At 40.7% G+C, this 12,343-nt stretch overlaps 1 protein-coding gene across 4 annotated transcripts in view; it reads left to right on the forward strand.

The window, feature by feature from the left end:
- KIAA1257 (KIAA1257 ortholog) overlaps positions 1 to 12,343 on the forward strand; it is a 384,182-nt gene that overhangs the window by 303,343 nt on the left and 68,496 nt on the right. For all 4 annotated transcript variants that reach the window (XM_029600807.1, XM_029600809.1, XM_029600810.1 and 1 more), the window contains 2 exons: positions 9,268 to 9,453; positions 11,792 to 12,068. In XM_029600807.1, the coding sequence (XP_029456667.1) occupies positions 9,268 to 9,453; positions 11,792 to 12,068 (463 nt within the window). The remainder of the gene's footprint in view (positions 1 to 9,267; positions 9,454 to 11,791; positions 12,069 to 12,343) is intronic.

The raw sequence follows: 12,343 nt of genomic DNA on the forward strand, positions 1-12,343 counted from the left end.
GCCTCTCATGAGGACTTTGTCAAATGCCTTCTGAAAATCCAAATACACTACATCTACCGGTTCACCTTTATCCACATGTTTATTAACCCCTTCAAAAAAATGAAGCAGATTTGTTAGGCAAGACTTCCCTTGGGTAAATCCATGTTGACTATGTTCCATTAAATCATGTCTTTCTATATGCTTTACAATTTTGTTCTTGAGAATAGTTTCCACTATTTTTCCCGGCACTGAAGTCAGGCTCACTGGTCTATAGTTACCTGGATCACCCCTAGAGCCTTTTTTAAATATTGGGGTTACATTGGCCACCCTCCAGTCTTCAGGTACAATGGATGATTTTAATGATAGGTTACAAATTTTAACTAATAGATCAGAAATTTCATTTCTGAGTTCCTTCAGGACCCTAGGATGCATACCATCCGGTCCAGGTGATTTGCTACTCTTTAGTTTGTCAATCTGGCCTACTACATCTTCCAGGTTCACAGTGATTTCGTTCAGTTCGTCTGACTCATCACCCCTGAAAACCATCTCCGGAACTGGTATCTCCCCAACATCCTCTTTTGTAAACATGGAGGCAAAGAATTCATTTAGGCTTTCTGCAATGGCCTTATCTTCCCTAAGAGCCCCTTTAACCCCTCTGTCATCTAATGGTCCAACCGACTCCCTCACAGGTTTCTTGCTTTGGATATATTTTAAAAAGTTTTTATTATGAGTTTTTGCCTCTATGGCCAATGTCATTTCAAATTCTCTCTTCGCCTGTCTTATCAATGTTTTACACTTAGCTTGACAATGCTTATGTTTTATCCTATTTTCTTCAGATGGATCCTTCTGGATGGGAAACAGCTGATGACATCCTTCTGGATGGGAAACAGCCGATGACATATTTCAGATCTGGCGTCTTGTGATAGACAAGCTCTGATGATTGGCTGAAATCAGTTTAGTGTGAGAGTCCTTATGGGTTACTGATGGTGTAGGTGGATAGGGGGCTAGGTCTTAGAAACAACAAGGAAATCTTGATTACTTACAACAGGGAGATTAGGTCTGAGAGTCCTCAAATAGCACATGATCCTAAATGTGTTGTAGAACACAGGACTAAGCAGTCTTCTAGCAGACAGATGTTCATTGAATGGTAGATCTGGGAGAGAGTTGGAAGAGTCCAAGAAAGGGTTGGTGGATGAGAGGTAGGAGCCTTTGGGAATGAAGCAGGGCCCTACCTGCAAGGATATCTAGTGTGAGCATGGACAAGGGTAGGCTGTACATATATTAGACACCTGTATTTATGCAGGTATGCCTTCTTCTTTGTTTTGTAAGAAACATAGCATTTAATATCTGTGACATCTAAGGTTATGAGACATTGAGTTGACTCAATAGACCTTGCAGTAGCAGCAGCTTAAGATGAATGCAGTTCCTATCAAAATATCTGTATGACATACCTTCATTGTTAAGTGTGCAGAATCAGAAAGGCCACTTCATGTGTGGTCCTTGTCTCCTATGCAGTGCTTTAATTAAAGAGGACACATAATAGAAGTTTCCTTACATACATTAAAGCCCTTCTTGTGGCTTGGTTGCTTTCATAGCTGTAGCCCTTTGGAGAAGTAAGTGGTAAATGTTGACTTATACCTCTGATTTGTGATCTCCCTTACTGATTGCTCATTTGCAAGTGCAAGGTAGAGACAGTAGAATCAACAAAATATGCTGTTGTAAGGTAGATAAAAGGAGGGCAATAATGAGTGGCAAATAATATGCAAGTCTATATGTGGGTCAAAGAGTTATGGCTATAGGATGTCCTTAAAGGAGCTTTACTATTTTAGAAAATAAACCTTAGCATGCAGCAAATAACACAGATCCATACCCAAATAGATTTATCACAATATTAACTTTTATATAATATTTAAAACTTCTCCAAATAACTTAGAACTATGTACATATTTCTAGAAACAAAATGGACAGGGGTGGGATAAACTAGGGATAAAACTATTTAGAGAATCAAAAAAGGGCCCTGAGACCTGAGGAAGGTGAAGGCCTAGGGGCTGATGGCAGTGGTGGTGTTGGTCTTATTTATTTATTTGAAACCTTTTGTATACCGCTTATATAATGTAGTTAGATGAAAGCTGTTCACAGAGAGTACATTACTTTGCACTTGTCCACATTAAATTGCTTCCCATTTAGATGCCCAGTTATCTAGTCTTACACTTCTGCAGTTCTTCATAATCCATTGCTGTTTTAACAACTCAAAAAAAATTTGTATCTCGCTCAAATATGTTTTGATGGTGCGGGATATACATGATTTTAAATAAATGAATAAATTTGCTTACTTCATTTACTATTCCTTTCTCCAGATCATTTATGAATATGCTAAATAGCACAGGTCCGAGTACTGACCCAGAGACATTTCACTAACAACCTTTCTCCTTTTGAAAAACTGACCATTTACTCCTACTCCCTGTTTCTAGTCTTTTATCCAGTTATCAATTCATATCAGGACAATGCCTCTGATCCTATGACTTCCCAAACTGCACTATAAAAATTTAATTAGACAAATTTATAATCCCATGAGTCTATTCATAGATTTAGCTTGTATCTGCTGAAGAAACTCAAAACGTCAAATATATCTTCTGTAATATATTTTAACCCACAAATGATCAATAATCCATTCAGCAGGCAAAAGAATAAAATAATTTAAAACCTCACAAACTAATGATTAAAAAAAAATCTATATACCTATTTCTTTCTCATAATTCTACACAGGTCATTCATCAAAATGCATTATGGTGTTAACGCATGCTACCGCATGGCATGAATGCAAATATTTTTTTAAGGGGGGGGATTAATTAAAATGAGGACCACTATAACATAATTTTAACACCAGAAATAACTACACCTTTTATCATGGCATTAAGCCTGAAATGGCCACAATGAAATTTGCATGAGAGAGAGAGACTATTTATAAGGCCTTCATAGTAGTCAACTATTTATATCTCTATAGGAGGGCCAGCTAATAGCTTGAGGTGAGGTGTTGGTTTAGGAACTAGGGGCCAGTTTTACATGCAGAGTGATACATATGAACAGCACAGTATGCCCTCAATGAAAATTTGACATCATTTGGAGTGAAGAAAGTCTCACAAAGTTGAGATTTCTACTATGTTCTCTCGCCCTACCTTGATAGTACCCTGTTATAGAGTCCATCAAGCTAGGGCGAGAGAACATTGTAGAAATATCATCTTTATGAGACTTTCCTCACTCCAAATGATGTCAAATCTTCTTCACCGAGGTGTACTGTGCTGTTCGTACGTCTCACTCTGTATGTAAAACCGGCCTCAAAAACCTAAGCCACCACCAACACCTCGATGGACCTTGGTCTGACAAGCATGGCACTTATGTTCTTAATTTGCCTGAGTGTGGTCCTATGTTGGTTCTACTTTTTATGTGCTTGCTCCCCCTGCAGTGGTCCACAGCTTCAGTAGGCATGTTCATGTCTCCAGGTTTGGGTTCTACATTTCGTTAGTGTGTACCTTGTGTTTTCTGTTCTTCCTGTTCAAGCCCTGCCAGCCACCAGTATCTAAGGGGAAAGTGGCCAATGTGGGCAGAAAATGCTTTCCTCTGCTCTTGGTTCAAATCCATCAGACTTGCCCTGTATATGCCCTACAGCCCTTGGTTTTGGGGGTCACACCTCCAGTTGATTATGCCATTACACAGTTTGCTGAAGGAGTTTTGGGTCTCCAAGAACAGGTTGAGCCAGTTTGTTTAACTGCTGTCACATTTACTGTCGTGGATGTATAATCATGGTTTTCTAATTGCACATCTTGAGAATGAGGTTAAAAGAAGAACATATTTATTGCAATCCAGCAATTCTAATTTTGTTTTAGAAATTTCACATTCCATAGTAAAAATCTCAAGAATATGCCCCACAAATAGGCCTCTAACCTAAATTTTGTGTTATGAATGTGAAAGAAGTGAATCTCTTGGGTTGGGCAATAATGGTCTTATTTTTCACACCAAACAGCAAGGTCACAGTCCTTTGCTTAGCTTCCATGCTCTCTTTTAATATCTTACATTGAAATAACTATCTTGGGATTGTTTGGCAAAATACTGTAAAAAGGAAATAGAGTGCTCATTAGCGATATGAATTCATTTGAAATTTCATAGATATAGACAGGATCAGCTACATTGTCTTTGTTGTTTCATGATAATAAATAATGCACAGTGATTAAATTTAAGAGGGGCATGTAAATCCTCCACAGGTGTGTGAATTGGCTTAAGTTCAATTTGAACTAAAAGCAAGAAATTTGGTTCCCACTCAAGCAGATGTTAAGGAGTTTTATAATAGTTTTATAACATGGGAACATACAAATTTGATATGAGTCTATAAGGTTTGTTGAAAGGGACATTTCATGTTTATCCCAGGACAAGCAGGATGCTAGTCCTCACATATGGGTGACGTCAGCAACGGAGCCCTAGTGCGGGAAAACTTCTGTCAAAGTTTCTAGAAACCTTTGACTGGCAGCCTGGGGCTACTGAGCATGCCCAGCATGCCATGATATTCTGTGCCACAGGGGTCTCACTTCAGTCTTTGTTTTTCCGCGCCGCTGGACAGCAGCACGGATACCGGAGTCCTCTGAGTTTACCTCAGCGATACTTCTTACTTATACTTCTCATTCTCCCGTAAGGGGTCTCAATTTTTCTCAATTCACTGGCTGGTGAACGATTTTAGCGTTTAAAAAAAAACAAAAACGCTATTAATTTTTCTGTCATCGATGGCTGTCGATGTCAAAATGTCGTCAGGGTTCAAAAAATGCCCGACTTGCAACCGCACAATGTCGGTTACCGATCCGCACGAAGAGTGCGTTAGATGTCTCGGCGAAAAACATGACATTTCCTCTTGCGAGAAATGTCAAGAAATGACATCAAAAGTCCGTAAGCTCTGCCAGGAAAAGATTCAGCAGCTTTTCAGTTTACAACTTTTACAACACATGGAAAACTATAACAACGGATCAATGGATTCTGTCCATCATAACTCACAGTTACAAGCTCGATTTCCTAGCAGTACCTACAGAACTTCAAGCACCTCGGGTTCCTCCCAACAGAAATCACATTATTCAACTTCAAATAGAATTATCCACCCTTCTGAAATCCAGGGCCATAGAACTAGTGCCCCAGTCTCAGCAGGGCAGAGGATTCTACTCTCGATATTTCCTCATTCCAAAGAAAACAGGAGGCCTATGGCCCATCCTAGACCTCAGAAATCTAAACAAATTTCTAAAGAAGGAAAAGTTCAGAATTGTCTCTCTAGGCACCATGCTTCCACGTCTCCAAAAAGAAGATTGGCTTTGTTCTCTGGACCTTCAAGATGCATACGCTCACATTCCAATATTCCCTCCTCACCGTAAGTACCTGCGCTTCATCGTGGGTCATCAAATTTCCAATATAGAGTACTGCCATTCGGACTCGCCTCTGCTCCCAGAGTATTCACAAAATGTCTGGCAGTAATAGCAGCACACTTGCACAAGCAAGGTGTTCATGTCTTCCCATACCTAGACGACTGGCTCATCAGGAGTCAATCTCAACAAGGAGCAATAACTTCTCTTCACCAGACAATTGCTCTACTTCACTCCATGGGATTTCTCATCAATTATCAAAAGTCCCAATCTCACACCATCTCACCTGCTCCAATTCATAGGAGCAGAACTTAACACCGTCCTTGCAAAGGCCTTTCTACCCGAGGATCGAGCAGAAACATTGTCCTTGCTAGCAAACTCGATTCTCTCAAAGACGCAAGCAACAGCTCATCAGTTTCTAACCTTACTAGGCCACATGGCCTCCACAGTTCATGTCACTCCTATGGCGAGACTAGCCATGAGGGTAACCCAATGGACGTTAAGATCACAATGGATCCAAGCCATTCAACCACTGCATTATCCAATTCAAGTAACCCACCAGCTACGTTCCTCTCTCCTTTGGTGGGAGAACAAGGACAATTTACGCAAGGGCCTACCCTTCCAACAACCAGTCCCACAGATTACTTTAACTACAGATGCATCCACCTTGGGTTGGGGAGCTCACATAGACAATCTCCAAACTCAAGGAACTTGGACAGAACTCGAAGCGACATTCCAAATCAATTTTCTGGAGCTTCGAGCTATACGTTATGCGCTGCATGCGTTCAAGGACTGCCTTTCACACAAGACTGTTCTCATCCAAACAGACAACACAGTAGCCATGTGGTACCTCAACAAACAAAGAGGTACGGGCTCTTATCTCCTTTGTCAAGAAGCTGCACAGATTTGGGGATGGGCCCTGAACCACTCAATGTTCCTCTGGGCCACTTATCTGGCAGGCATACACAATGTAGTAGCAGATCGACTCAGCCGTCAGTTCCAACCACACGAGTGGTCCCTGGACCCCTCAGTAGCGACCAGGATATTCCAACGTTGGGGACAACCAACAATAGACCTCTTTGCGTCACATCTGAATCACAAAGTGGACAAGTTCTGTTCTCTACACAAACAGAAGAATCAGTCAACCAAGGACGCCTTCGCTCGCCCTTGGAACTCAGGCCTACTATACGCGTATCCTCCAATACCGCTCACAACCAAAACTCTAGTGAAGCTACAACAGGACAAAGGATCCATGATACTCATAGCCCCATATTGGCCTCGCCAAGTTTGGTTTCCCACACTTCTAGATCACGGATGCCATTCGCCTGGGAATAGCTCCCACTCTCATAACTCAGGATCAGGGTTGGTTGCGCCATCCCAATCTACAATCCCTATCCCTGACAGCATGGATGTTGAAAGCTTAATCTTACAACCACTCAATCTTTCAACTCATATCTCCCAAGTGCTTATAGCTTCACGTAAACCTTCCACTCGAATTACGCTTCCAAATGGAAAAGATTCACCTTGTGGTGCAAGCAAAACAGCATTGATCCCTTCACTTGCACCATTACCTCGCTACTGGACTACTTATACCATCTTTCAGACTCTGGTCTTCAGACTTCATCTGTAAGAGTCCATTTAAGTGCAATCTCTGCTTACCATAACAAGGTGGGAGATGCACCAATTTCCACACAACCTCTTGTCAGCAGATTTATGAGAGGCTTAACAACTCAAACCACCAATTCGACCTCCAGTCACAGAATGGGACTTGAATCTGGTCTTAACAAGACTTGTGTGTTCTCCTTTCGAACCCATAGACTCCTGTGATCTTAAATTTCTCACATGGAATACTATCTTCCTCATAGCCATTACTTCAGCTAGAAGAGTTAGTGAATTACAAGCACTGGTCACGTACGCACCCTACACAAAGTTCCTACATGACAGGGTGGTCCTCCGTACGCATCCAAAATTCCTTCCCAAAGTAGTTACAGAATTCCACTTGAATCAATCCATAGTTTTACCTACATTCTTTCCAAGACCTCACTCCCATCAAGGAGAATCAGCCTTGCATACCTTGGACTGTAAACGTGCGCTATCCTTTTACTTAAACCGCACTGCAACACACAGAAAATCAAACCAGCTTTTTGTTTCTTATGATCCAAACAACCCGGGAAAAGCAGTGGGTAAACATACTCTATCCAACTGGCTAGCAGATTGCATACAATTTTGCTATGAAAAAGCAGGCCTTCCTCTCCAAGGACGAGTAAAGGCACACTCTGTAAGAGCAATGTCAACCTCAGTAGCACACTTCCGTTCAGTGCCAATCCTTGACATATGTAAAGCAGCAACATGGACTTCTCTTCACACTTTTGCAGCTCATTACTGCTTGGACAAGCAAGGAAGACAAGATTCGGCCTATGGACAATCTATCTTACAGAACTTGTTTCCAGTATAATCCCAACTCCTTCTACAACCAATCTGCTGTGGTCTTCGGCTGACTCATTTCCACAACAACACATCACTGTTGCCTTCATATTAAATGACTCAGCCTCCAGCTTGCTAATCACCCATATGTGAGGACTAGCATCCTGCTTGTCCTGGGATAAACCAAAATTGCTTACCTTGTAATAGGTGTTATCCCAGGACAGCAGGATGTAGTCCTCACGAAACCCACCCGCCACCCCGCGGAGTTGGGCCTTCTTATTTTTCTAAATTTATTTTGCTAACGCTTATTGCTACATACGAGACTGAAGTGAGACCCCTGTGGCACAGAATATCATGGCATGCTGGGCATGCTCAGTAGCCCCAGGCTGCCAGTCAAAAGTTTCTAGAAACTTTGACAGAAGTTTTCCCGCACTAGGGCTCCGTTGCTGACGTCACCCATATGTGAGGATTACCATCCTGCTGTCCTGGGATAACACCTATTACAAGGTAAGCAATTTTGCTTTTAATAAATTCAGTGGCTGCAAAACTTTTTCTAGATTATTACATGGGAGATGCAGATACTTGAAGATTCTCTTAACATGTGAATGTAAGCATCCAGAACAGACCATGCACATATAATAACTCCATCCCACTTTGCACATCCTGATGTAATTGTCTGGGACACCCTGTATCAGTCACATGCTGTAGGGTGCTACCCAGTTTTAAATTAAAATATTAATTGAAAAAATATAATTACAGTGTTTTTTAAACACCTCCCCCTCCAAAAAAAGATTGGCACACAACGTTCAAAAGCTTCACTGGTCTTAACAGGCTGCTAATCACAACCACAGCTGTTGATAGGATTGTGCCAGAAGGAAAGTAGTGGTGTGGGACACTTCAGGTCAGAGCTGACAGCAACAGTGATGATGGCCAGGTGGCCCACAGATTTTTCAGAGTGCCAGCCTTTAAAAACATCTCTTATCAATAAATTTTCTGCTTTGCTACTGGGCAATAAACATCATCACTGAAATGGTTTCTTAAAAATGAAATGTCTGATTGTGCAATTTGGATTAGATTTGTAATGAATATTTCATGTTATTTACATGATACCCAATTAGTTTCCTGAGACTGTGAATTATAAACATTACTATCATTTCTAAATATAGTTTTAAGTTTCATGAATTTATGTCAATTGATCAGGCTGGAAAAACAAGCAATGCTAAACATATTTGCAAAATAAAACCTCATAACTTGTGGAAATTCAATGTTCAAAGAAATCATAAATAGTTTTAATATAAACTAGAAATACTTTTTTTATTTACTGTTTCATGTATTTACAATATTGTCACAGGTATAGTACTCTATGTCTGTGAGTGATAAGGTCCTTTAATAAAAGTTAACATTGCAGAATTATATGCAGCTTAAGAACAGTAAAATCTGACAGCTAAACTAGTTGGGTGTTACTTTGCAGGATTGAAGATCAAAATGTGAAAATTCTCTATAACTCTGAGCTGTCTTTCCATCAGCGTATGTATAAAGATCTGGATGCTGTCCTGTATCATGTTTTCCTTCATGAACCTCTCTCTTGTATAATGAAGCAACCATTGCTTTATGTCAGGGATATGGTTCCTCATGCATGTTTCCAGGCATTATCCAGGTTAGTACTCACTACTCAACTTCATTTTTAATTCTTGGACAGAAAATATATCATTGGTAAGGTATTGACCTTCTACACTTTCCAATCAAAGTATTCAGAAAAAGGTTGAACTCAATAAGCATCTGGTCTTCTTTCAGTCTAACCAACTATCAGGGTCATTTATGAAAACATGATGGGCCGTTATTGCTTGCATTAGGGCATTATCGCACGCAATAACGCCCTAACGCAGGCGATAACTACTGCATCATGACAATAAAACTTAAATGAGGGATTAGGGTGAGGTTTGGGCGCGGTTTAAAAAATTTAGGCTCGGTTACGCTGCGGGCGATAATGTTTAACACATTATCGCTGCGATGTTGCCGGCTGCACACTATTGCCCCCCCCCCCCCCCTTTTTTTCACAACTCATCTTTCTGCTATAATTATGAATGATGAATCCTGGGTATGTTACTTTTGTATGTACTATAGTGCCCAGTTTGCATGTATATTTATTTATTTAACACTTTTCTATACCGACCTTCATGGTGGTGACTAGAGATGTGAATCGTGTCCTCGATCGTCTTAACGATCGATTTCGGCTGGGAGGGGGAGGGAATCGTATTGTTGCCGTTTGGGTGTGTAAACTATCGTGAAAAATCGTTAAAATCGTGAGCCGGCACACTAAACCCCCCTAAAACCCACCCCGACCCTTTAAATTAAATCCCCCACCCTCCCGAACCCCCCCCAAATGCTTTAAATTACCTGGGGGATCCGGCGGTGGTCCAGAACGGCGGCAGTCCGGAACGGCCCCCTCAATAGAATCGTGTTGTCTTCAGCCGGCGCCATTTTTCAAAATGGCCACCGCAAAATGGCGGCGGCCATAGACAAAAACGATTCGACGCAGGAGGTCGTTCCGGACCCCCGCTGGACTTTTGGCAAGTCTTGGGGGGGTCAGGAGGCCCCCCCAAGCTGGCCAAAAGTTTCCTGGGAGTCCAGCGGGGTTCCGGGAGCAATTTCTTGCCGCAAATCATTTTCGTACGGAAAATGGCGCCGGCCATACGCGAACCCCGCTGGACTCCCAGGAAACTTTTGGCCAGCTTGGGGGGGCCTCCTGACCCCCACAAGACTTGCCAAAAGTCCAGCGGGGGTCCGGAACGACCTCCTGCGTCGAATCGTTTTTGTCTATGGCCGCCGCCATTTTGTGGCGGCCATTTTGAAAAATGGCGCCGGCTGAAGACAACACGATTCTATTGAGGGGGCCGTATATATACCCTAATATACTCTAATATACTCTCCATACTACCCCTAAGTACCCCTCCAGTGAGTTCTGGAGTGTGATAAGGATGGGCAGTATACAAATGCTCCTTCGTTCCACAAACGTGGGTATCTGCTAGTAAATATATAATCTGCTTTACTGTCATATTCTAGAAACATATCCAGTCCCCTGCGGGATTGGAGCTGTATGTCAGTTTCCAAAGGAGAGAAGGGAGAAGGAACAGTACTCTTACTCATTTTCACTATAGTAAATGGTGACACAGGGATAAATTACATTCACACACTCAAGTGAGGGAAAATAATTTGATGTCATGAATCTAAGGAGTACTTCTAACTCAAAGCTCATTGCTTTAACCACCAGATCAAAGTACAAATACATTTAGGGATGCAAAAAACCAGACTGGGCTAGGGAATTAGTGGAAGGTAAAAACCTCCTTGCAGTTATAGAGATTTTTGCTTTCAGAGGTAGAAATCTGAGTAAAAATTGAAACAAGAGGCATTAAAAGCCACATTTAGTATATATATATATATATATACATATACATATACACACACACACACACACACACACTTGTTTAACAAAGCTCAAACATAATAACAGAGATTTCCTTTTGATGGCTTTATTACCTGAGGAATCAAAACTAAGGCAGCTGTAGGGGCCATTTCCATCTGTGAAGTCAATGGGAGCTGAGTGCTTTTTAAAAAATGTTTACATGGTGATTTAGATTAACCAAACTTTCAGTATAAATTCTTTGGAGTGTGGCTTTTTTAAATATCTTTTTTTTTCTTCTGTAAGCAACTGGCCAGCACCACAATTGTTGGTTTGTAGCATTGGATTATGCGCTAAAACTTTCTTAAAATAAGTTTTGGAGATCTTATTTATCATAGATGTTCACTTTTTTCAGTATTAGATGTCTCTTCTGTCATTAGACAAACATTTTTTGAATGGAAAATAGACAAGAAAACAATTGTATGGTAGATTTCAGAATTCTTGCTCAGAAATGCAATAAACATTTCATTTTTTTCTATTAATAAAATAATGATGGTAGTAGTGGTAATTGCTAATTTTAAATTTTATGCTACAGATTAGATTTTATCTGTTCTGCCAAGAAAATAAAAGATGTCATTCAAGGAGATCTGTTACCTTCCGCTGAGATGATAACTCTTTTAAGCAAAGAATTTGGGATTCCATGGACTATAGAAACATTATTTGCTCAGGACGTTCTGTCAACAGACCCATCTCTATCTGGTTTGCAAGGCCATGTAAACAGTTTACAGTCAGAAACTGTGCAACTAGATAATGTCAATGAAAATTATGTGCAACTGAAAAAGAATATGCTAACCCACAAAAACCATATCCAGGTATTGTATGTTACAGATTTGTCACAGCCTGATAACACAAATGCTTGATGAATATGTTTACTGATAAGGAAACTTAACACTATTTTAGCTTTCATCTGTGAGCACATTTTATTATTTTTTATTTTTTTAAAGAAGGCTGGACTTGGATAATAAATGAAAGGGAGTGAGTAAATAGTATCAAAGTGCATAGTTCTGGTTTGGGCATTGCCAAGCATGTTGGATAGAAGGATTAATCACTTGATCAAAATACACAGTAAGAAAGTTTGGACATTTTT

The sequence above is a fragment of the Rhinatrema bivittatum genome, chromosome 4 (assembly GCF_901001135.1).
Source record: "Rhinatrema bivittatum chromosome 4, aRhiBiv1.1, whole genome shotgun sequence".
Taxonomy (NCBI): domain Eukaryota; kingdom Metazoa; phylum Chordata; class Amphibia; order Gymnophiona; family Rhinatrematidae; genus Rhinatrema; species Rhinatrema bivittatum.